At 37.2% G+C, this 27,094-nt stretch overlaps 1 protein-coding gene across 2 annotated transcripts in view; it reads left to right on the top strand.

Moving 5' to 3' along the window:
- Positions 1–27,094, top strand: part of CRPPA (CDP-L-ribitol pyrophosphorylase A) — a 310,026-nt gene that overhangs the window by 23,675 nt on the left and 259,257 nt on the right. For both annotated transcript variants that reach the window (XM_060108033.1, XM_060108032.1), the window contains exon 3: positions 11,010–11,159. In XM_060108033.1, coding sequence (XP_059964016.1) covers positions 11,010–11,159 — 150 coding nt within the window. The remainder of the gene's footprint in view (positions 1–11,009; positions 11,160–27,094) is intronic.

Below are 27,094 nucleotides of genomic sequence, written 5' to 3' on the forward strand. Positions count from 1 at the left end.
ATTTACAGTCACCAATAGTGTATTAACAACAGTTTGTTGCCCCACATTCTCACCATCAGTTGACACTGTTAGACTTATTTTTTTCTAATCCAGATAGTGGAAAGTGCTTTCTCTTTGTGGTTTAAATTGGCACGTTATAAGTAGGTTGGGTATTCTTCATATATTTATGGGCTTTATGTGTTCTCATTGAATTGCACATGTAAATCTTTTGCCCCTGTTTCTAGTTCTCAAATAACCACTGGTTTGTTGGGGTTATTCTGGAAATACTTTGCAAAGTATATGCTTTGTAACTATCATCTCCCTTTTAAAAATTTCTTTTTAAAATACTGTTTTGTGATGAGCAAGTATTTTTATTTCAATATAGCCAAAATTACTAATGTCTTTATGGCTCTTGATTTGTGTGGGATCTGAGAGAGTGAATATGGGTGCCTTGGGTTCAGATTGTGGCAATAGAAACAATGAAAAGTGGGCAGCTTTGGGATATTTTGAAGCTGATGTATTGCTGATGGTTTGGATAGGAAATATGAGAGGAGGAGAAGTCAATGACCTTCAGTGTTTTTGGTAAGAACGACTAAAAGAATAGAGTAGACGCTTATGTAGATGAGAACATCTGTAGAGGAGCCAGTTAGGGGTGTGTGGTATAGGTGAAACCAGAACTTGGATATTTATAGTCTGGTTGTGTGTTTTGATCTGAATGGAGATGTTTAATAGGTATTCGGATGTACAACTCCAGATTTAAGGAGAAATATCTGGGCTGGATTTATAGATTTGCGAAGCCTCGTATAAGATAGTATTTGAAACTATGGGACTTGAAGAGGTCACCTATGGAATGAATGTAGCTAGGGAAGTCTGAGGTCCGAGTTCTGGAAATGCTTTCCATTTAGAAGGAGGATATAGGATCTAGGATTTAAAGTGTGAGAAGATGAGAGAGTTTGCTTGGTGATAATGGTTTCTGAAAACCAAGTGAACAAATGTCCTCAAGAAGATAAAGAGCTATCCATTGGATTTAGCAATGTGAGGGTCATTGTGAGCTTGAAAAATTTATTTTGTGGAGATAAAATCCTAATAAAAGTAGACTACAGAGCACACGAGAGGAGAGAAAAATTACAAAAATTACAGATAAGGAATAGTATAGTAGGGACAATTGACAATTGTTTGAAAGAGTCTTATTTTATTTTAAACTGGTACTAACTGGCAGATGTATGATCAGTGGAAGACTGACTTAATGATGGGAGATGTCACAAAATGCATGTACTCTAATGGAGACAATTGAGTAAAAGAATACAAAATTGAGGCAGGACAGAAGACTATTGCTAGAGAGACCTACGTGAGAAGCAATGGATGCCAGTAACTTTGTGGAGATGTTGGATCTTAGAAAAGAGGTAGGAAATTTTTTGTAGTTCTTAGAAAGTTTTGCACTTACTGTGTATATTTAAATATATTGCACTTTTGTTAAATATATTCCTAAGGATTCTTTTTGAAGTTACTATAAATGAATTACTTTTGGATTGTTCCTTGCAAATATATAGAAATACAGTTAACTTTTATATATTAATCTTGTCCTCTGCATTCTTGCTAAACTAGTTTATTAGTTCTAATAGTATTTTTAGTGGATTCATTAGAATTATCTATGTATAAGATTGTGTCATCTGCAAGTGAAGATAGTTTACTTTTCTTGGATGCCTTTATTAGATGTTCCTGCATAACTGCCCTGACAAGAACTTCCAGTGCTTTTATTAAAAGTGGCAACAGTGGACATCCTTGTTCCTGATGTTGAAGGGAAAACATTAAGTCATCACACCATTAAGTATGATGTCAGCTGTGGATTTTTTTGTAGATGCCCTTGATCAGATTGAGCAAGTTCTCTTCTGTTAGTTTGTTGCATGCTTTTTTCATGAAGTGTTGGATATTGTCAGATACTTTTTCTGAGTCTATTGAGATGTTCATGTGTTTCTGTTACTTATTCTATTAATATGGTGTATTACATTGATTTTTTTTGGTATGTTAAATTAATTTTGCTTTCTTGGGGTAAATCCCACTTGGTCATGGTGCACAATACTACTTACATGTTGCCAAATTTGGTTTGTTACCTTGAAGATTTTTGTGTTTATATCTTTCAGGAGTATTGATCTGTAGTTTGGTTTTTTTGTAATGTCTCTGGTTTTGGTAATATTGATCTTAAAGAGTGAGTTGGGAAGTGTTCCCTCCTATTTTTTTTTGAAATAGTGTGAGGAACTGGTATTGAAAAAAATACTTTCATTATAATTAACCAGTGAAGCCATCTGGGCCTGGGCTTTTCTTCGTGGGAAATTAAAAAATGCCTCATTTTCTTAAAGGTCTATTCAGATTTTCTATCTTTGAATTAGTTTTGGTTGTGTCTTTCTAGGAAAATGTAATTTTATCTGTTACCTAATTTGTTAAAATACGCTTGCAGTTTTCTTACTCCTTATTTCTATAAGGTTAGTGGAAATGTCACCACTTTCATTCCTGATATTACTTATTTGAGTCTTATAAACCTTTAGCTAAACTAGAAAAAAAATGTTTAATTTTTTTCAAAGAACCAACTTTTGGTTTTGGTTTTTCTCTATTCTATTTTCTGCTCTTATGTTTATTATTATGCCTGCATTAGCTTAAGTCTTTCTCTTTTTTCAGTATCTTGAGGTGGAAGGTTAGGGTTTTGATTTTGAAAATGTCCTTTTATATATACACAATTACAGCTATAAATCTCTCTTAGGACTGCTTTAGCTGCTTTCTCAAGTTACTTTACATTGTGTATGTTACTGATCTCAAAGTATCTTTTCCATAGTGATTTCTTCTTGGATTCATTTAGTAGTGTGTTGTTCAACTGCTATATTTTTTTCTTTTGTTTTTTGCTATTTTAAGTTTATTTTTGGCTGCGTTTTGGGTCTTCATTGCTGTGCATGGGCTCTCTCTAGTTGCGGCAAACGGGGACTACTCTTGGCTGCGGTGTGCGGGCTTCTCATTGCGGTGGCCTCTCTTATTGTGGAGCACGGGCTCTAGGCATGCAGGCTTCAGTAGTTGTGGCCTGTGGGCTCAGTAGTTGTGGCTCACAGGCTGTAGAGCGCAGGCTCAGTAGTTGTGGTGCACGGGCTTAGTTGACCCGAGGCATGTGGGATCCTCCCGGACAAGGGCTGGAAACCATGTCCCTTGCATTGGCAGGTGGTTTCTTAACCACTGCACCACCAGGGAAGCCCAACTGCTATGTTCTTAATTCTCACATTTCTTTTTGTTTCTCTAAAACATTTTTTGAGGTATAATTGACATACAACATACTGGATTCAGGTGTACAACATGTTTCAACATTTGTATATATTGAGAAATTACCACAATAAGTCTGTATCTGTCACCATAAATAGTTACAGAATTTCTTCTGAAGAGACTTAAGATCTAGTCTCTCAGCAACTTTCAAATATGCAATATAGTATTAACTATATTATATCCCCATGACGTATTTCATAACTGGAAGTTTGTACCTTTTAACTTCCTTCACACATTTTACCCACGTTCCCCCACCAAGCTGTTCTCTGTATCTATGAGCAATTTCTGTCCTTTGTTTTGTTTAAGTTCCACGTAAGTGGGATCATACAGTATTTTCTTTCTGATTAATTTCACTTAGCATAATGACCTTGAGGTCTCACATGTCCTGAAGATGGCCATTTAGGTTTCCATGTCTTGGCTATTGTAAATAATGCTGCAGTGAATATGGGGGTGGGTATCTTTGAGTTCGTGTTTTTGTTTGCTTCAGATAAATAACCAGAAGTAGAAACTCTGCATCATTTTGTAGCTCTATCTTTAACTTTCTGAGGAACCTCCATACTGTTATCCATAGTGGCTGCACCACTGTTTTCTAATTTCACTCTTAAGATCAGAGAACACACTTAGTATGACTTTAATTCTTTAAAATTTATTGTGTCTTGTTTTATGGCCAAACATATGGTCTGATCTGGAGAACTCTCCATGTGTACTTGAGGAGAACATAGACTTTTGTTGGTGGAGTATTCAATAGATATGTTAGATATAGTTGTTTTATAGTGCTTTTCAAGTCTTATTTCCATGGTCATCTTCTGCCTAGTTGTTCTACTCATTATTGAAAGTGGGGTGTTGATATCTCCAACTGCTGGATTATTTATTTCTCCTTTAAATTGTACCAATTTTTGCTTCATGTACTTGGGGATCTGTTAGATAAATTTTTATATCTTGTTGAATTGACCTTTTTTAAATTATAAGATGGCTTTATCTTTAACAGTTTTGGATTTTTTCTGGTATAGCTACTCCAGCTTTCTTACAGGTTGCTGTTAGCTTGATACGTATCCTTTTTCATCCTTCTGTATTCAGTATATTTGGATCTTTGAGTCTCAAATGTGTGTCTCCTGTAGACAGCATACAGTTGGGTTTTTAATCCAATTTGACAATGTGAGTTTGGATTGTTTAATCCGCTGAAAATTAATGTTATTGATATACATTGGCCACTTTATTTTCTGTTTCATGTGTGTCTCTTTTCTCATTACTGCTTACTTTCATATCAAATGAATATTTTCTATGGAACATTAATTTGTTTATTTTCTCACTTTAACTTTTTATTTTCTTAGTGGCTACTCTAGGGCTTACAGTATACCTCTTAACATAATTCAGATATATGCTAACTAAAATCTAGGGAGGTACAGAAATGTTACTCTTAAATAGGTCTATTCCCTTTTCTGCCTTTTTGTGCTATTAGTGTTAGGTGCCTGTATGTTAGAAGCCCAATAATCCATTGTTGTTATCACTTCATCTTATTTTACACCAGTTATAGAAGTTGAGAAGAAAGGTGAGCTGTATTTATATGGAATGTCATATTAACTTTTTTGTTTTCCATTTTCAGTTTTCATTTGTTACTGTAGATTCAAGTTATCACCTGTTAGTTTCTTCCAGTGATACACCTTTACTCATCTTTTCCTTGTCACAATATGCTGTTTTTGTCAAATATATATTTCAATATTATAGGTTGATCAGTTAACTTATATATTTATTTTATACATTCCTTTTTAAACCTCTTAACATAAGAGAGGAGAAAAAGGCATTTATAACTTTTTAATTTTTTTTAAATGATTCATGTTCTTTTTTCATGTGGATTTGAATTATTGTCTAGGGTTGCTTTCTTTGAGCTTAAAGATTTTCAGTGTTCATAGGGTGAATCAGCTAGCCACAAATTCTGCTTGTTAGCTCAGAATCTTTATTTTGATCTGATCTTTGTAAATGCTCATTTTGCTGGACTTAACCTTTAACAAGTTTTTATTTTGAGCAGTTACCATATCACCCACTTGTCTTCTGGCTTCCATTGTTTCTGATTAGAATCAGTTGTTAATCTTATTGGTGTTCCCTTGTTAATGAAAAAACATTTTTCCTTGGCTGCTTTCAAGTTTTTTTCCTGTGATTTTAGCTTTTGCATTTTTACTATGATGTGTCTGGATATGAATTTCTTTGTGTGTATTCTGCTTGGAGTATACTGAGCTCCTTGAGTGTGCAGATTGCTTTTCTTGGGAAATTTTCAGTCATAATTTTTTGAATATTTTTTCTGCTCCTTTCTTGCCTTCATTTTCCCTCTGATACTCCTATTACAAAAATGTCTGTAATGATGTCCTACATTTCTCTGTGAATCTGTTCATTTTTCTTTGTGTAATCTATTGATCTGACTTTAAGTTCAGTTATTCTTCTGTTCAAATCTATTGTAGAACCCCTCTAGTGAATTTTTCATTTTAGCTATTTTGCAATTCTAAAATTGCTACTCATTTTTTAAAAATATGTATTCCTAATATTGATAATACTAATGGTCATCATACTTTATTTCTTTATGCATGATATCCTTTTGTTCTTTGAACATGTTTATAATACCTGATTTGAAGTCTTACCTGTTAAGTGTGACACTTGGGCCCTCTCACAGGCAGTTGCTGTTGCTTGCTTTTTTTTTTTTTCTTTGTATAGATCACACCTTCCTGTTTGGATGCATGTCTTTCCATTTTTTGGTTGTTGTTGAAAAATGCATGTTTTGGATAATGTATTTTGTCAGTTCCAAGTACCTCCCCAAGGCTTATTATTTTCTTGGCTACTGAAATAGAACAGCAAAGTCACAGTCTTATTCCTGTACAGGGCAAAACCTCTGAAGTCACTTCAGAGGGTGCAATTCTAGACAAGTGTTCAGTCACCACAGAATGACAGTTGTTTTAGCAGGGTTCGCTTCATCTGTATTTCCCTGCTTTCTGTTATACTGTCTGCCTTTGACACCCAACTGATAAGCTCCATTTATTGCCTGCTGACTGCTCTTTTTTCGGAACAATGCCAAATAAAGTACCCTACAGTTTGATCCAAGTAAATTCTGGTCCCTTAGCCAGGGGTAGTTTGTAAAGCCAGTATTGGAGGTTTGCTCTGATTCTGGGGGTGGGTGGATGGGTGATTCTTGTTAGCTGTCTCTTGTTCTGGTTGTCTCTGTTAAACTAGCTTCCCTATGGTTCAGTTTTTTGCTCTCATGAAGCTCTCACCTTCCTCTTAATGGCTTACCATGATCTCTGTTTCTTTTGAGAGTGTGCTTACCCTTAAACTTCCTCACACTTCCAGTTAAGCAAGTTCCCTTGGGGAGAGCTTAGTAGCTGTCTCTTCTTAGAGCCTGTCTTTCTCCCTGTGAAAAATCATCATGCCACTGCTTTGGAGCTATAGGTGGGCATGTTGTTTGAGTGATACCACTACTTCGTGAGCAGGGTGCTGCCTGGAGGCATTAGACTCATCTTCTTTTTGCCTCTCCTGGCACAGAACCTCTGCCCTGTGTGTGACTGGGCCAAGCGTGATCAGGGCCCCAGTATTCTCTACCTACCATGCCTGGGGCGGGTCTTCCACTCTATTGGGTGGAGGCTATGTGGGTGAAGGGAGTCTACAACCTCTTGGCCATACTTGCTGGTAACTGAGCCTTTGTGACATGGAATTGAGTGGTATGGGAAATGCTGGCACTCTGCCCCTCCCACTGGGAGCTGGTGGGAGAGGGAACCCTTTCTTTTTGGCCATAACTACTCTGAGTGGAACTTAAGTCACATTGAGCTGGGTGTTGTGGAATGAAGGAAAAAAAACAGATGACGGTTCCAGTACCACAGACTATGTTCTTTCCAAGGTTTAAGAGATTTTTTAAATGTTAATTTATTGAATGCCCTTAGGACAATTTTCAAAGGCTTTAAATGGTTGTTTTTTAAAAATGCTTTTCTCTAGTTGCAGAGAGTCTGCACAGCTATTTATGGAGACATTTTATATGTCTCATGTTCTTTTAAATTTTTATGTCATTGTCTGGCATGGAATTAACTGTAAGTAGTTAATTAACTATAAGTAATAGAACTATATTTTTTTCCTTAAAAAGCACTATGACGTGTGTGCATGTGTGTTCCTTTCCTGTCTTCTAACCTCTGCTGATAGGTGCTAGGCTTGACAAGTCGGGCTTGCTCTTTTTTTTTTTAAATTGGAGTATAGTTGATTTACAATGTTGTGTTAGTTTCAGGTGTACAGCAAAGTGAATCAGTTATACATATACATATATCCACTCTTTTTTAGATTCTTTTCCCATATCGGCCATTACAGAGTATTGAGTATTGAGTAGAGTTCCCTGTGCTCTACAGTATGTCCTTACTAGTTATCTATTTTATATACAGTAATGTGTATATGTTAATCCCAACCTCCCAATTTATCCCTCCCCTGCTTACCCCCTGGTAACCATAGGTTTGTTTTCTACATCTGTAACTCTATTTCTGTTTTGTAGATAAGTTCACTTGTACCCTTATTTTTAGATTCCACATATAAGTGATACCATCTGATATTTGTCTTTCTCTGTCTGACTTAACTTCACTCAGTATGACAATCTCTGGGTCCATTCATGTTGCTGCAAATGGCATTATTTCATTCTTTGTTATGGCTGAGTAATATTCCATTGTATATATGTGCCACATCTTCTTTATCCATTCCTCTGTTGATGGACATTTAGGTTGCTTCCATGTCCTGGCTATTGTAAATAGTGCTACAATAAACATTGGGGTGCATGTATCTTTTTGAATTATCGTTTTCTCTGGATATATGCCCAGGAGCGGGATTGCTGGATCACCTAATCAATGACAAAGGAAGCAAGGATAAACAATGGAGAAAAGACAGTCTCTTCAATAAGTGGTGCTGGGAAAACTGGACAGCTACATGTAAAAGAATGAAATTTGAACACTCTGTAACACCATACACAAAAATAAATTCAAAATGGATTAAAGACCTAAATGTAAGGCCAGCAACTGTAAAAACTCTTTGAGGAAAACATAGGCAGAACACTCTATGACCTAAATCACAGCAAGATCCTTTTTGGCCCACCTCCTAGAGAAATGGAAATAAAAACAAAAACAAATGGGACCTAATGAAATTTAAAAGCTTTTGCACAGCAAAGGAAACCATAAACAAGACGAAAAGACAACCCTCAAAATGGGAGAAAATATTTGCAAATGAAGCAACTGACAAAGGATTAATCTCCAAAATATACTACTCATGCAGCTCAGTATCAAAAAAACAAATAGACATTTCTCCAGAGAAGACATACAGATGGCCAAAAGGCACATGAAAAATGCTCAACATCACTAATCATTAGAGAAATGCAAATAAAAACCATAATGAGGTATCACCTCACACTGGTTAGAATGGCCATTATCAAAAAATCTACAGGGCTTCCTTGGTGGTGCAGTGGTTGAGAGTCCGCCTGCCGATGCAGGGGACACGGGTTCGTGCCCCGGTCCGGGAGGATCCCACATGCCGCGGAGCGGCTGGGCCCGTGAGCCATGGCCGCTGAGCCTGCGCGTCCAGAGCCTGTGCTCCGCAACGGGAGAGGCCACAGCAGTGAGAGGCCCGCGTACCGCAAACCCCCCCCCCCAAAAAAAAACAAACAAACAAACAAAAATCTACAAACAGGGCTTCCCTGGTGGTGCAGTGGTTAAGAATCTGCCTGCCGGGCCTCCCTGGTGGCGCAGGTGGTTGAGAGTCCGCCTGCCGATGCAGGGGATACGGGTTCGTGCCCCGGTCTGGGAGGATCCCATGTGCCGCGGAGCGGCTGGGCCCGTGAGCCATGGCCGCTGAGCCTGCGCGTCCGGAGCCGCGTCCGGAGCCTGTGCTCCGCAGCGGGGGAGGCCACAACAGTGAGAGGCCCGCATACCGCAAAAAAAAAAAAAAAAAAAAAAAAAAGAATCTGCCTGCCAGTGCAGGGGACACGGGTTTGTGCCCCGGTCTGGGAAGATCCCACATGCCGCGGAGCGGCTACGCCCGTGAGCCGTGGCTGCTGAGCCTGCACGTCCGGAGCCTGTGCTCCGCCGCAGTGGGAGAGGCCACAACAGTGAGAGGCCTGCGACACACACACACACACACACACACACACACTCTCTCTCTCTCTCTCTCTCTCTCTCTCTCTCTCTCCTCCCCCTCTCCCCCTCTCCCCCTCTCCCCCTCTCCCCCTCTCCCCCCTCTCCCCCTCTCCCCCTCTCCCCCCCCTCTCTCTCTCTCCCTCTCTCTCTCTCCAAACAATAAATGCTGGAGAGGGTGCGGAGAAAAGAGAACCCTCCTGTACTGTTGGTGGTAATGTAAACTGGTATAGCCACTATGAACAGTATGGGGGTTCCTTAAAAAACTAAAACTAGAACTACCATACGGGCTTGCTCTTTTTTTTTTTTTTTTTTTTTTTTGCGGTACGCGGGCCTCTCACTGCTGTTGCCTCTCCCGTTGAGGAGCACAGGCTCCGGACGCGCAGGCTCAGCAGCCATGGCTCATGGGCCCAGCCGCTCTGCGGCATGCGGGATCCTCCCGGACCGGGGCATGAACCCGTGTCCCCTGCATCGGCAGGGGGACTCTCAACCACTGCGCCACCAGGGAAGCCCACGGGCTTGCTCTTTATCTACCTTTCACCTACTTGGACTTTACTCCTTCCCTATCACCCCTGGCTGTCTCTTCACTTTTGCTATTGTGCCTAGGCTCCAAATCTCTGCTTGAGTCACTGGAAATGGCCACACAATTTGTACAGTCTACTTGGCTCTCACATTAGCTTTGATTTTCAGCCAGTCCCTTGGCTTTTGTAAACTAGTTTATGGACTGTCCTTCTCAGATGTTGGTCTCCTTGAGACCAAATTTGTTCTTAGGTATTAATGTTATATGCTGCAATTACATGAAAGATAGGACATTTTATAGTCAATATAAGACAGCTGGGTTAAGGCCTACCCTAGGAAGTTTATTTTAAGGCTAGTTCACCAAGGTAGCTGTCTGGTAATGACCTTCAAGACTATATTACAGTGAAACTTATTAAAGGTAAAGGGAAAAGCTGTCAGATAAGGTGTCTTTTTAAAGTTTAGATGCATCTATAAATGAGACAGCTTTCATGAGAGCAATTGAAATCAATGGATATTAGCCTCAGGGAGCGTTGCATTGATGCTATGTTTGAATGGAGCTGTTTTTTTGCAGGAGTTAGAGCAAGACATATATTCATCGTCACTTGGCTGGTGGCTGAGCTCATTTTGGGGATCTTAGGGAATATGTCTTGTTCCTTAATGATGTAATGTGTAAATTAAATACTTGAAGGCACACTAACAAGTAAATATTCACGTATAATCCGTTTCAGTTCTTTGGCAATAGTCTCCTTCTTCCCATCTTCAGGGAATACTCAATTGTATCTTAGCATCCTTTTTTCGTATTTGACTTCAATGGCCTGTGATGAAGAGGATTTTGGATCCATAATGAAAAATTATTTCTGTCTCTAATATATGGAACTGTAGTAGTATGAGATTGGTTTTTGACTGGAAATGATTTGATTTATGAAAGAAATTAAGACTTGTTTAAATATGTTCTTGAGGTAGCTTGTTGAAGGTGTAAGATCTGTTTCAAAATAAAGATACAGAGTTCAGAATTTGACTTTCAGATATTTTCTAACTGAAATAATTGTGTCATTTGCCTCTCTGTTTATCCTTTAGGCTGCAGGAGCAATCCGACCTCTTGTATCTACTGTCATCAGTCCATCTGTAGATGGCTGCTTAGACCACTCACTGGAACGTGCGAGACACAGGGCAAGTGAAATGCCACAGGCCTTTCTATTTGATGTGATTTATGAAGCGTATCAGCAGGTAAGAATCTTGGCTTTTTGACAGTCTGCTGTGTTGAGGATCTCTAAGAACAGCCCCCATATTTAGAGATTAGCTAGAAGAACTCATGGAACTGAGTACATAGTTGGACTCAAGGCTAAAATTGATTAGAGTGAAGTTGGATGATAAGAGAAAAAGACCCAGGCATAGTCTGGAGGAATCAATGTGTAATCTTCCTCATGATCTGTGTCCTTCAGTGTCGCACAAAGTACGCCTTCCGTCCAGCAGTAAAAAGGCAGTAGCTTGGGTGTGATGTTTCTTTTCAGGGAAGCCCATTAGAGATTTGATGTCTAAGGTATTGTGTTGGTCACATAGATATCCTCTGCCTTGCACACAAACTTCAGACTCCCAGGAGAAAAGCCGGTGTTCAACATAAACCATATTGTAAACCATATTGTTTATGTGAACATCTAGGCTCAGTGAGCCACTCTTACCTGTTAACTGTTCACTGGAAACACTCCAAGAGCCAAGTTCCCAGGCACCGGCCGAGGGCCCACCTGGTGAGCAGGTCTACTGCTCAGGCCTGCAATCTCAGGCCTAATGTAGTAAACATTTTGCACAGCTGTATAGATATTTTGTTAAAATTTTAAAGGTGAGTGATTTCAAAATATCAAATCATTCATGTTTAGATTATAGTGGATTGTCTTTGTTTTCATGTTTTGTAAACATTTTTGTACCTGTAAATTTTACTGCTATTCATTTCTGTGTTTATTTATTAAACAGTTATTAAATATCAGGTATTGTGCTTGTCAGAAACTTCCCAATGAAATGAGATCACTTACAACAACTAAGGCAGTGCTTGGCTGATGTTAGACAGTCAGTAAATATAGATAGATGGAATTTAAAGAATATGAGATAATGGTAACATAAATATTGACTTTTATAATAAAAGAATACCACATTTTGGATAGAAAGTTAATCACAATGAATCAATCTTGACTATCAGTTACTGTTTTAAATATTGAGAATGTAAATTGTAATCAGTTTTCATGGTATGAATAGTCGTCAGTGGTTTGTTTTGTTTTCTTAAAACTCGTTATATAGAAATTTACCTGTATTTGATCATTAATCAAATATTACCCTATCGATAATCCTAAAAAGCCTAAATCTTCCTAAATATTTCTATTATTTTTTAAGATTAATGAAAGAATTTGTTCATCTTTATATAAGCATTTACATTAAGAAGAATAAATATGATAGCTCTATCTTAGAAAATTTAATATAACCATATGATCTTCACATTCGAGTAGCATGTTTCAACGGTTTTGGGTAGAGAACTAAGCCCTAATGCACTGAGGTAATAGTTCTCAAATTATGGTTCCCACACCAGCAGCATAAGCATGTTTTGGAACTTGTTAAAATGCAAATTCTGAGCCTCCACCTCAGACTTAGTTACTTAGAAACTGTGGGAATAAGGCCCACCCATTTGTGTTTTAACAAGCAAGCTGGCCACGTGATCCTGACTGACACTGAATTTTGGGAACCGACACCCTAAGGTATCCGTTGTATGTGATAAATTCTCTTCTGTTGTGTTCTTGGGAGAATGAGAACATAGTCACACAAAAATAACTGTTCTGTGGTTCAGATGAGGAATTCTCAAGCCATTTTGGAGGTTTTGATACAAGTTCTTATGAAAATTATTTTTGATCATAAAGGCGTTCATAAGAAATTTGTATAAAAGATTTCTCTCATCTATATGATTTGTGTATATATATGTTTGCTTTTAACGAATAGAGAAGAGCAAGATAGGACGGAGTTCCAAGGGTGAGAAGTTGTTCTCTATAGAGCGGTCAGAAGTACTCTGTGAAAAGGTAAAGTTTAAACCAACATCAGGAAGTAAGTGAGGCAATAAGTCATGCAGGTAACTGACAGAACATTATTTTACGCACAGGATGCAGACCCTAAGAAGGTGGAGAAAGGCTGGAAGAGAATGGCATCATGGGAGGGAAGTAGGAGGTGTACCTGGGTCCAGTATCTTGTTGAGCCTTAAAGGCAATGTTATGGGCTTTAGATTTTACCCTGAATGAGAAGGGAAGACTTTGGATGGTGCTGTGTGAAACCTCGCTTCTATGGGGTCACCTGTTAGTTGTGGGGATGGTACCTTACAGAAGGTAAGGGAAAGAAGTAAGCTATAGTGATGATCAAGGCAAAGATGATGACAATTAGGGCAATTTGGATAGTAGAGTATTTGGTGTGAAGTGTTTGTTCTGAAGATATTTAAAAATAAAATGAGGATAAGCCAATTGGTCACGTATGGGATATCAGAATGGGAAGAATCATGAGTCCAAGAATTTGCTCTGAATAACTAGAATGCAGTTGCCCCTTTTTTTTCTTTTTTTATTAATTTTTGTTGGAGTATAGTTGCTTTAAAATGTGTTTCTACTGTACAGCAAAATGAATCAACTATAAGTATACATATATCCCCTCTTTTTTGGATTTTCTTCCCATTTAGGTCGACACAGAGCATTAAGTAGAATTCCCTATGCTATACAGTAGGTACTTATTAGTTATCTATTTTATACATAGTATCAATAGTGTATGTATGTTAATCCCGATCTCCCAATTGCAGTTGCCCTTTATTGGGATGGAGAATGCAAGAGGAAGAGGTGGTTTTGTGTGATCAGATCAAAAGTTTGGTTCTGATAGACTAAGTTTGAGATTTCCTTTAGACATACTCAACTGTATCCCTTAACAATTTTGACTATATGGAACTAGAATTCTGTGGAAAGATCCAGATAATGATAGGCACTTGAGAATTGCCATCATGCAGGCATTTAATGCCTTGGAGTTAACTGACATAACTAGAAAAACAGGTACAGAGAAAGTAAGAGCTACAAAGGCTGAACCCTGGGGCAAAGATTGAGTTTGGGAAGATGTATTAGTTTCCTATTGCTGTTGAAACAAATTACCACAAACTTACAGAATTAAAAAAATACTTTAAAATTCTAGAGATCAGAAATCTAAAATCAAGGTGGTAGGGCTGTGTTTCTTGAGACTACAGGGGAGACTATTTCCTTGACTTTTCCAGTTTCTAGAGGCCACCTGCATTCCTTGGCTTCTGGCCTATCCCTCATACCATTACAAGCTCTTGATTTCAATGTCACATCTAATCCTAGTGATGACATCAGACCCATCTAGATAGTCCCAGATAATCTCCCCATCTCAAAATCTCTAATCTTATCTTCAAAGTCCCTTTGCCGTCTAAATGACTTATTCAGATTCTGGGCATTAGGACATGGATATCTTGGGAAGGGGCATTTTTCAGAAGAGGAGTGGCCAAAGAGTAAGAGGGTAATGTCCCAGAAGCCTAGTGAAGAAAGGGGTTCAAGAGTGATTGAGCAGTTGTTAAATGCTGCATAGTGGTTTAAAAAAAGGATGGATACATAATAAGCCTTAGCAGTGTGAGATCGCCAGTGTCGGGGTGGCGGTGGTGGTGTTAGTTATGGAAACCTGGTTGCAATTGATTGACTAGAGAATAGGAGGGCTGCTTTTTATAGGAACTTCCATGCGTATGGAGCAGAAAAATGGGGTGGCCAAAGGGGGTTCTAAACTGAGAATTTTTTTATTAAGGTGGATGGCATGACAACATATTGATATAATGATGGAGTGATTTAGTAGAAAGGAAAAGACATACTGTATTGAGAGGGGATGAATAGTTCATCCACAGGGATAGAAGGAAAGGCCATATTTGGGTACAGATGTAGATTAATAGATGTAGTGGGAAGATTTGTTGGAGTTTGTTATCGGATTTTTATTTCCTCAGTGACAGGGGGTGCAGATCATCAGCTGAGACACAGGGAGGGGGGAGGTATCTAGGCTTTAGGATAGAAAGGGATACCTCTAGTCCATAGCAAATACTGACTTTTATTCTTAAATTCTTACACTTAAGCTAAAAATACACAAAATCATCCCAAAGAAAAAATATACCTATTTTCCAGGGCTATTTTCTGGACATTTATGGGAAACTGAAATATTTGATCAAAAAAACTGCAAAACCATCAAATGGGTCAATCACTAATGTGGCCTTGAAATGTGGACTTGACATGTGAACTTTTTATATTTTATCAAGGGTGTACCTTTGCTTTGTGGTACTCACATAGAAAATACATAATAGAGTTGATCATTTACTGAGTTGAGCAGAAATCGGGCAGTTGTAAGTAAGATCATATGAGATTGTATTATACATAGAAGAAACACATCTTAATCTGATCCAAAGCCATATGGACTGGCCAAAAAGGTGGATTTTTCCTGTTTTTTTGTTTTTGTTCTTGTTGTTTTTCCCGAGTTTGAGGTTATGGATGACTTTTCCTCATCAAATGGTGCTGGGAAGTTATAGATGTCAAGCTGCAATTCTGTATATGAATCTGCTGGATTGTTTCCCCCACGATTTCTTGTCTCATGTCATTCGTCCTCTTGTTCTGTGTGCTCTAGTTATGCTCACTTTATTTCCTCAAATACAAGTTTGGTCCTTTCTGGAACTTTACTTCCTATCTTGCTGTATATCCTTTAGATAGTAAGTAAATTATCATTTAGGGAAGCCTTTACTGTCCACCCTCATCCCCACTAGGTTAGTCTAACCCACTACACATTTTCCTAGTGCCCTGTTTTTTCTGCCCAGCATCAAAATTAGAATGGAATAATTACTTGGGAAATCACTTACGAAATGTCCAACTCCCCTGCTAGACCATGAGCCCTGTGAAAGTAGGCATGGTACCTGTCTTAGCAACTTGCCTGATATTTTATTAGTACCAAGTACATATTTGTTCAATGGATGAGCATCAAAGTGTGTGCATATAAATATCAAAAATATCCAATGTACTTCTTTTGGGCCACTTTTTCAAGATATTAACACTGTTTCCACTCTGCATTTAGGTCCCTATGCAAATGTCACCTCCTCAGAGAAGCTTTCCACTGATAACTTATATAACAAAATATTCTCTGTCATGTATTGCTTAATTCTGCTTTTAGTTTCATTAAATATCACTAATGTGTTTTTGGTAGATTTTTCTCTTTCCTGCATGACTGCTCCATTACAGCAGGAATTTTATCTTATCTCTAGCACCTGGAAGAGCTCATAGCTTACATGATGTTCTTAACATTTTCAAATGTAAGAATTTTATCCATACATGGGTATATGTAGATACATGTTTATGTGTTAACACTTAGGTCAGTTATTATGTAAAAAGCTTTGCATGGGGTAATATATATGTTATGTACATACTGAATTTTTTTCTAAAACCTTCAAGAAATTCATCTGAGAAATTAGAAGTATAGGCAAACATTTGTGTATAAAGCTAGTGATTTGCAGCATTTTTGTAAATGTGAGAAATTCTATTCGGCCTCTATTTCTAGAGATTAGTTTTAATGAATTTAAAAAGTCACTTAATGAATTGATAAAGAAGATGTGGCACATATATACAATGGAATATTACTCAGCCATAAAAAGAAATGAAATTGAGTTATTTGTAGTGAGGTGGATGGACCTAGAGTCTGTCATACAGAGTAAAGTAAGTCAAAGAGAAAAACAAATACTGTATACTAACACATATATATGGAATCTAAGAAAAAAAAAAAGGTCATGAAGAACCTAGGGGTAAGATGGGAATAAAGACACAGACCTACTAGAGCATGGACTTGAGGATATGGGGAGGGAGAAGGGTAAGCTGGGACAAAGTGAGAGAGTGGCATGGATATATATACACTACCAAAGGTAAAATAGATAGCTAGTGGGAAGCAGCCGCATAGCACAGGGAGATCAGCTGGGTGGTTTGTGACCACCTGGAGGGGTGGGATAGGGAGGGTGGGAGGGAGTGAGACAAAGGAGGGAAGAGATATGGGGACATATGTGTATGTGTAACTGATTCACTTTGTTATAGGGCGGAGGCTGGCGCACCATTGTAGAGCAGTTATACTCCGATAAAGATGTTAAAAAAAAAAAGTCACTTAAAGTTGTTTTGGGGGAATCTTTATGGAGCATGAAAATGCTCATGATATTAATATAACTCGTTATGTTAACTATATATAATATGTATTTATGCTTACATGTACACGTGTGTGTATGAGTACGCATACAAAACAGAAAAACTAGTTGGATATGTGAATACTGACGTGACTGGGTTGATAGTAATTGAAGTCATTAAAAATCTGCAGATGTGATACACATTTAAAATATATAAATACTTAAGTATTTGGTTTTGATTGGTTTTGGACTTTCGCACATACTTGGTTTTGTTGCTTAAAAACGATTTGAAAAACTTTCATTCCTTGAATTTTTAATGATACATTAAGCAGCTGCTAAAGGAAAAGATGGCTAAATTAAAGAGTAACAAATTCAGTAGTGAAAATTACTCAGTCTATAGAAACATGAGGAAAACACCAGATTGGTCCAGAGGATTCTTATTGAATATTCAAATACATAATCATGTTCTATACTGTTTTAGAAAAATTTTGTAAAAAAGCTTTTAAAATTACATGAATCAATTTCTTGAGGAAAATTGGTATGATGGGCACAGATGGTATTATAAACTGTATTGAGACCTGGCCTCATTTCTAACACAAGTTTTTAAGTTCTCAATGAGAATATTATAAGATAACTTGTTAAATTTTCATGAAAATGCACATGCATGGAAGACAGAGCAGGACTCAACCAGTGACAGAATTGTTCTCTTCAGTGTTAATTATGTACCTTTTGGTTTGATATACTAGACTTCACTGCAGAGATTAATACTTAGGTGTTAAATTTTCTCAATCCCCACTAAGAGTATTTTAATAAAACTGGCTGTTTAACCTGAAAGGAAAAAAAACACATTTCAAAAACATGCCTAAAACAGCCCTTTGATTCTTAAAGATTCCTGTCACTGAAGTCTCTAGGTCCAAGAATACAACTATAAAATTAAAGGAATATAATAGGAATTTCCTTTTGTAATACGTACCCTGCTCACACCCCACATGCATTAGAATAAAATAGGACTTGTATCTTGTACTGAGTGCTAACACATTGGGCTTTAAATGCCAAGTTAACAAGAAACCAGTCAAAAGCATTGAACTTTATGAAGAGTCTTTCCTTTGTATCCACAAGCATTACAGTTCTCGGAGGTTTTATTGCTGTTTTTACAGAGTGTACTTGCCCATTCCTTCTGCCTCCCTCTCTGTGTTTAGTTGGGCCTGGATTGAATTTGGAGGTGATGAGGAAGAGCCTCAGGATAGAGTTTCAGAAGAAACCTCACATCACATGGGGTTTTGAAGAGGAGAAGTAGGAAAGAGAGGAGGGTAGTAATCATTTTTATAAATGAAGAATTGAGAAAGGGATAGAAATGAAAAGATATGTAGAGTGGGATGAGTAAGTGAAAGATGGAAGAAACTATGAAGAAAATGAGTGAAAAACAAATGAGAGGGCTCTTATGGTAAAGCTTTGAGTTGGAAATGAGCGACTTGTTGAATTAGTGGAAATATCTGCAAAACATTATTTTTGCCCCTCAGATGTCAGGCACAAACTATGGTAGCAAGTTGCACATCTCATAAATAAAACCATGATCTATAGGTTTAGACTTTGAGAAAATAAATGCACAACTTGATAGTATGTTTGACTTTATTAAACACTTCCCAAAGTCATGCTTTTCTCTATTGGTCGTATTTCTCAAGATTGTATCCTTCTCTCTTCTACCTTTATTTTTCTTCCAGTTATCCTACTTATATATATTCAGGTAACCAGATGAGTTCTCGTTCTGTTTTGGAGAAATTCGAAAGTGCTATAGAAAAAACGATTCTGTGACAGTGGCTGGGATCTCCTTTGAGAATATTTTTACCTTCAGAAGTTTCTTAACCATAGCCTAAAACAGTACTTTGTCTCTTATTTACTTCATGTATATGGAGAAAACCTTATAAATTATTGCTTCACAAACTTGCTTTTTTTCTGAATCTTCCCTTACATTGATAAGCTTTGACGGTACAGTTTAAAAACTAATCACTTGATTTTTTTTTTTTTTTTTTTGCGGTACGCGGGCCTCTCACCGCTGCGGCCTCTCCCGTTGCGGAGCACAGGCTCTGGATGTGCAGGCTCAGAGGCCGTGGCTCACGGGCCCAGCCGCTCCGCGGCATGTGGGATCTTCCCGGACCGGGGCACGAACCCATGTCCCCTGCATCGGCAGGCGGACTCTCAACCACTGCGCCACCAGGGAAGCCCCTCTAATTTTTGTCAATGTAATAGGCATATTATATATTGATCTCTGTTTTAATTTGAGTTTTATTGCTACCATTCTACATATATTTTTACATTTCTGTGTTGCTTATCTTATTAATGTGTATTAATATCGTTTGTCTATTTTCTTGAGTTTCTTCCCTCTTTATTTGGTGGAGTTTCTTCTGTATCCTGGATGTATTCCTTTCTTAGTTGTACACATTACAAATATTTTTCCTTAGTCTATAACTTCTCTGCTTATGTTATCTTTAATGTTCTTCATTTATATGCAGCCAAATTGTGTGCATTTAAGGTCTTAAATTTGTTCCTATGTTGTGGTTATAGTCTATTGGTGTTAGTTTTTTCAGTTCACACTTAAGTCTTTAATCTTTTTGGATGGCATTAGAAAATATTCTGCAGTATAATTCTAGTTTTTTAATCTTTATAAAGCTAGTTTTTCCAACATCATTTACTAAATCATCAATTCTTTTCTAATTTGTGAAACAGCCTGTTACATTGACAATTTTCAATATATATAGATTTATTTCTGAGTTTTTCACTGATGTACTTGTTTCCGTGAAAACTACCCCATTGTTTTGAATTCATTAATTACTTCAAAAATTGCCTGTTTTAGCACAAGTGCCCTAGCACATAGAGCCTTAGGCAAGGCTTAAATAATGATGTGAGGTATGTACCAGTCTGTGTACCAGTCTGGCCACTGCTTCACAAACACAGCTGGTCACTTTATTACACAGGACATGTCCAGACAGGCTTATAAGAAACTATTTTTTCCTGCTAAGGGACAGAATTCATTGGCCATCTCTTCAACCCAAACTTCAACTTTTGGTTGAAGTTTCTCCCACAGAGAATGAACTCTGTACCACTCTGAATGTTCTTGTACCACTCAGTCCCAAGGGAAGTCAGATCCCATGACTTACACCATGGGTGCCGTAACTGTGTCCAGAGGTAGCTACAGGGAGAAACCAGAGACTGGTTTGTGGCCTGTAGGACCATGTGGGCCCACATGTGGTTAGTCACTTCAGTGGCATAGGGTGTATGAGACCAAGAGTCTGAGGCAGGGCATAACATGTGACTGATTAAACTATTGACCTTTATTACTTTGATAAAAAATTTGAAACCTGATAAATTCCCACCAGATGGAAGCTTTATTGGAATGTTTTGGAGTTATAAGCTAAGGGATCAAATTGATGTCTTTAGTAAGTTGTCCCGTTTATGAGCACAGTATGGCTCATTCGTTTAGATCTTTTAAATTTTTGAAGGATTTTTACTTTGTGTTACATATTGTTTATCAGTAATTTCTTAGATTATGTGTTAGCTGTTGTAATTTATTTTGTACTTTCTAACTTACGTTTGCTGTTATGTTCCCTCACATCCTCTTTGGAGGATTGAACTTATAATAGGCAGATTCATTGAACTCTGGTTTTAAGTTTATTCTTGAATTCTGTTTTCCCATAAATGATTATACTGTTTGCAAATAATGACAAATTTGTCTTTTTCCTTTGAATCCTTATTTATTCATTGTTGGTTTGGCCAGGACCTCTGGTATCATGTTGCAGAAGAGCAAAGTGGAGTATGTTCTTCTGGATTTACTGTTTGCAAATAATGACAAATTTGTCTTTTTCCTTTGAATCCTTATTTATTCATTGTTGGTTTGGCCAGGACCTCTGGTATCATGTTGCAGAAGAGCAAAGTGGAGTATGTTCTTCTGGATTTTCTTTAAAGGGACTGTATCTAACTTGAGTCTGTTTGTTGTAGGTGTTATTTTGATAGAAAGTCTTCAACAAGTTGAACTAATCTTTAACTCTTTTCCAAAAAAGTTGATCTCTTTTATAGAATCACAAGTATGCTTTTTGAAATTTTGATTTTCTATATCTAGCAAGATCATCATGTGACTTTTTCTCATTTTGTCGAATGGGATGAACTAACTTGAAACTCACTGATGTTGAACCATCTTTGATTCCTTGATAAACACTACTTGATGTAATTTTTTATACTATTGGATTTAGCTACTTGATATTTAGAATTTTTCCTCTGTGTTTATACATGGAAAAGCCCCTTTTCATTTCTTGTGCTGTCCTTATTTGAGTTCTATAGCAATGCTGTGTTATTTTTATAAAATGAGGTGGGTAATTTTTCTTGAACAATTTTTATGAGAAACATACTATTGCTGAAATTCTTTCCAGTAAAATTATGTAAGTTTGGAGATTTTTAAAAAGGAGAATGGGGTTAGAAGACAGTTTTTTCCTCTCTATTTAGCTTGTTCAGGACCCTCCATTCAGTTTTCCATAGTGGCTGTACCATTTTACATTCCCACCAACAGTGTAGAAGCGTTACAATTTCTCCACATCCTTGCAGCACTTTCCTTTCCCTAAACTAGATGATAGCCATCCTAACTGTTGTGAGGTGATATCTCATTTTAGTTTCGATTTGTGATCCCCTGTTGACCAATGATGTTGAGTATCTTTTCAGATACCTGTTGGCCATTATGTCGTTTTTGGAGAAATGAATGGATAAGTACTTTGCCCATTTTAAAATTGGGTTGTATTGCTGTTAAGTTTTACAAGTTTCTCACAGATATTGAATATTAACCTCGTGTTAAAAGTTCCCATCACAAGAAAAAAATTTATAACTATGTTAGGTGACAGATGTTAACTAGACTTAACATGGTAATCATTTTGCAATGTACACAAATACTGAATTGTTGTATACCTGAAACTAATACAGTATGAAGCAGTTATACCTCTTACAGTATAAAAAAAGCCCCTTATCAGATACATGGTTTAGCAAATAATATCTCCTATTCCTTAGTTTAGCTTTTTCATTCTGTTGTTTCCTTTGGCTCTGCAGAAGATTTTTAGTTTCACGCAGTTCCATATGTCTGTATTTACTTTTGTTTCTCATGTTTTTAGTACCATATCTAAGAAATCATTGCCAAAAGCAATGTCAAGAAGTGTTTTCTCTGTTCTAGGAGTTGCACCGTTTTAGGTCTTAACGTTTAAGACTTCACTTTGAGTTTAACTTTGTGTATGATGTAAGATAGGGGTCCAATTTTATTAATTTGTATCTGGACGTCTAGTTTCCCCAACACTATTTGTTGAAGAGATGATCTTTTCCCCATTCTTACTTTCAGAACCCTTGGCAAAGATCAGTGGAGTGTGTGTATGTGGGTTTATCTCTAGGCTCTCTATTCTATTCTGTTGGTCTACGTCTCTCACTTTATTCCAGTATCATGCTATTCTGAGTACTTAATATTGTGATATACTTTTAAATCAGGAAGTGTAGTATCTCCAACTTTGTTCTCATTTCTTAAAATTGTTTTGGCTATACTAGGTGTTTGGCGGTTCTTTGAATTTCAAGATTTTTTCCCTAAATCTATATAAAAAAAAAGTCACTAGGATTTTGGGGGAAGCATTGAAAGTGCACATTGCACTGGTAAGTATAGATACTTGAACAATATGAAATCTTCCCATCTATGAACACTGGGCGTCTTTGCATTTATTTGTGTATAAACTTTTTTCACTGTTTTATAAACAAGCTTTTGATTGTTACTGTTTTTTCTTTTTCATTGAAGTATAATTGACTTTACATTAGTTTCAGGTGTACAACATAGTGATTTGATATTTTAATATGTTATGAATGATCACCATATAAATCCAATTACCATCTGTCACCATGCTAAGTTATTACAGTGTTATTACTATATGCCTTATGCTGTACATTACATTCCTGTGACTTATTTATTTTGTAACTGAAAATTTGTACGTCTTAATCTTCACCTCTTTCACCCATCCCCCCACCTTCCTCCCCTCTAGCAACCAGCACTCTGTTCTCTCTATGAATGTTGGTTTTATTTGTTTTGTTTTATAGATTCCACATGAGTGAAATCATAGAGTATTTGATTTTCTCTGTCTGACTTATTTCACTTGGTGTAAAGCACTCCAGGTCCATCCATGTTGTCACAAAGAGCAACATTTTATTCTTTTTTATGGCTGAGAAATATTCTCTTATATACGTATATATATATACACACACATACATATATACACGCACTGCATCTTTATCCATTCATCTATCAATGGTCACTTAAGTTGTTTCTACATCTTGTCTATTGTATTGATAATGCTTCAATGAACATAGGGGTGTATATATCTTTTCAAATGAGTGTTTCTGTTTTCTTCAGGTAAATAGCTAGAAGTGGAATCACTAGGTCCTATGGTAGTTCTGTTTTTAGTTTTTTTTTTTTTTTTTTTTTCTTTTTGCGGTATGTGGGCCTCTCACTGCTGTGGCCTCTCCCGTTGCGGAGCACAGGCTCCGGATGCGCAGGCCCAGCGGCCATGGCTCACGGGCCCAGCCGCTCCGCGGCATATGGGATCCTCCCAGACCGGGGCACGAACCCGCATCCCCTGCATCGGCAGGCGGACTCTTAACCACTTGCGCCACCAGGGAGGCCCTGTTTTTAGTTTTTTGAGGACCCTCCATACTGTTTACCATAGTGGCTGTATGAATTTGCTTTCCCACCAGCAGTGCACAAGGATTCCCCTTCACATTCTCACCAACTCATGTCATTTTGTCTTTTTCATGATAGCCATTCTGACAGGTGTGAGGTGACACCTCACTGTGGCTTTGATTTAAGTTTCCCTGTTAGTAAATGGACTGAAGACATCAGTGTAAGACTAGATACTATAAAACTCCTACAGGAAAATATAGGCAGAGCACTCTGACGTAAACTGGAGCAATGTCTTTTTGGATCCACCTCCTAGAGTAATGGAAAAAGAAACAAAAATAAGCAAATGGGACCTTATTAAACTTAAAAGCTTTTACACATCAAAGGAAACCATAAACAAAATGAAAAGACAACCCACAGAATGGGAGAAAATATTTGCAAGCAGTGCGACTGACAAGGGATTAGTCTCCAAAATATACAAACAGCTCATACAGCTCAATATCAAAAAAAAACCCCAAACAACCCAGTCAACAAATGGACAGAAGACCTAAATAGACATTTCTCCAAAGAAGACATACAGATTGCCAAAAGGCACATGAAAAGATACTCAACATTGGTAATTATTAGAGAAATACAAATGAAAACTACAATGATATATCACCTCACACTGGTCAGAATGGCTATCATTAAAAACTCTACACATAATAAATGCTACAGAGGGTGTGGAGTAAAAGCAACCCTCCTACACTGTTGATAGGAATGTAAATTGGTAAAGCCACTAAGGAGAACAGTAAGGAATTTTCTTAAAAGACTAGAAACAGAGCTACCATAAGATCCAGCAATCCCGCTCCTGGGCATATATCTGGAGAAAACCGTAATTTGAAAGATACATGCATCCCAGTGTTTATTGCGACACTGTTTACAATAGCTGTGACATGGAAGCAGCCTAAGTGTCCATCGACAGATGAACGGATAAAGGAGATGTAGTGTGTGTGTACACACACACATACACACACAGTGGAATATTATTCAGCCATAAAAAAGAATGAAATAATGCCGTTTGCAGCAACATGGATGGATCTAGAGATTATCATACTAAGTGAAGTAAGCCAGACCAAGAAAGACAAATATCATATGATAACGCTTATATGTGGAATCTAAAAGAAAAAAGACACAAACTTATTTCCAAAACAGGAGACCTAGACACAGAAAACAAACTTATGGTTACCATAAGGGGAAAGGGGGGTGGAGGGAGGGATAAACTAGGAGGCTGGGATTAACATATACACACTACTATGTATAAAATAGATTACCAACAAGGACCTACTGTATAGCAAAGGGAACTATACTCAATATTATGTAATAACCTATAAGGAAAAAGAATCTGAAAAAGAATATATACACACACACACACACATATATAACTGAATTGCTATTCTATACACCTGAAACTAACATGATATTTTAAACCAACTATAGTTCAATTAAAAAAAAATTCCCTGATTAGTGATGTTGAGTGTGTCTTCATGTATCTTTTGGCCATCCATATGTCAAATTTGGAAAGATGTCTATTCAGGTCTTCTGCCCATTTTTTTCTTCCAGTTTTGAGATATAATTGACATAAGCACTGTATAAGCTTAAGGTGTACAGCATAATGATTTGATTTACATACATTATTAAATGATTATCACAGTAAGTTTAGTCGACATCCATCATCATATACAGATATAACATTAATGAAATAGAAGAAAATATTCTTCCTGTGATGAGAACTTAGGGTTTACTCTATTAACAACCTATATATAACATACAGCAGTGTTAGTTATATTTATCATATTGTGCATTACAGCCCTAGTACTTATTTATCTTATAACCGGAAGTTTATACCTTTTGACTGCCTTCATTCAATTCCCCTTCCCACCCCCCTCCTCTGGTGAACACAAATTTATTTTTCTAAGTTTTAGTGTTGTAGGTCAATTATACTTCAAAAACATTGTTTCTGTTATACAACATAGTGATTTGATATTTCTGTGTGTTTCAAAATGATCACAAGTGAGGTTACGATATGTCACCACACAAAGATATTACATAGTTATTGACTGTATTTCCCACATTGTACATTTTATATCCATGATTCATTTGTTTTATAACTGTAAGTTTATACTTCTTAATCACCCTCACCTGTTTCTTTCCTTCCCCCCCTTCCCTCTGGCGACCACCTGTTTGTTATCTGTATCAATAATTCTATTTGTTTTATGTTCGTTCATTTGTTTTTTAGATAGATATGTAAGTGAAATCACACAATATATGTCTCTCTGTCTGAATTATTTTACTTAGAATAATACCCTTTAGCTCCATCCATACTTTTTATGGCTAATAGTTCATTTTATATATATATGTATATTTATATATGTATATATATATGTATCTATCTCACATCTTCTTTATCCTTTCATCTATTGATGGACGCATTGCTCCCATATCTTGGTTATTGTAAATAATGCTGCAGTGAACATAGGGGTGCCTATTTCTTTTTGGATTAGTGTTTCTGTTTTCTTTGAATAGATAACCAGGAGTGGAAATGCTGGATCTTACGGTATTTCTAGTTTTAATTTTTTGAGAAATCTCCATACTGTTTTCCACAGTGGTCACACCATTTGACATTTCCACCAACACTGTGTGAAGGTTCCCTTTTCTCCACATCCTTGTTGACACTTGTTTTATGTTGTCTATTTGAATAGCAGCCATTCTGACAGGTGTGAGGTGGTATCTTATTGTGTTTCTGATTTGCATTTCCCTGATGGCTAGTGATGTTGAGCATCTTTTTATGTGCCTGTTGGCAATTTGTGTGTCTTCCTTGGAAAAATGTCTATTCAGATCCTCTGTCCATTTTTAAACCAGGTTGTTTGTTTTTCTGAGTTTTATGAGCTGGTTATATATCTTGGACATTAGCCCTTTATTGGATACATCATTTGAAAATATCTTCTCCCTTTTGTTTGGTTGATAGTTTGCTTCACTGAGCAAAAGCTTTTTAGTTTGGTGCAGTTCCATTTGTTTTTGCTTTTGTTTTCCTTGCCTGAGGAGACATATACAAAAAAATATTGTTAAGGCCAACAATGTCAAAGAGCTTACTGCCTATGTATCCTTCTAGGAGTTTCATGGCTTCCAACTTACATTTGAATCATTGATGCATTTTGAATTTATTTTTGTGCATGCTATGAGAGTAGTCCATAGTCCAGTTGGATTATTTTTCATGTAGCTGTCCAGTTTCCCTCA

The sequence above is a fragment of the Mesoplodon densirostris genome, chromosome 9 (assembly GCF_025265405.1).
Source record: "Mesoplodon densirostris isolate mMesDen1 chromosome 9, mMesDen1 primary haplotype, whole genome shotgun sequence".
Classification (NCBI taxonomy): Eukaryota; Metazoa; Chordata; class Mammalia; order Artiodactyla; family Ziphiidae; genus Mesoplodon; species Mesoplodon densirostris.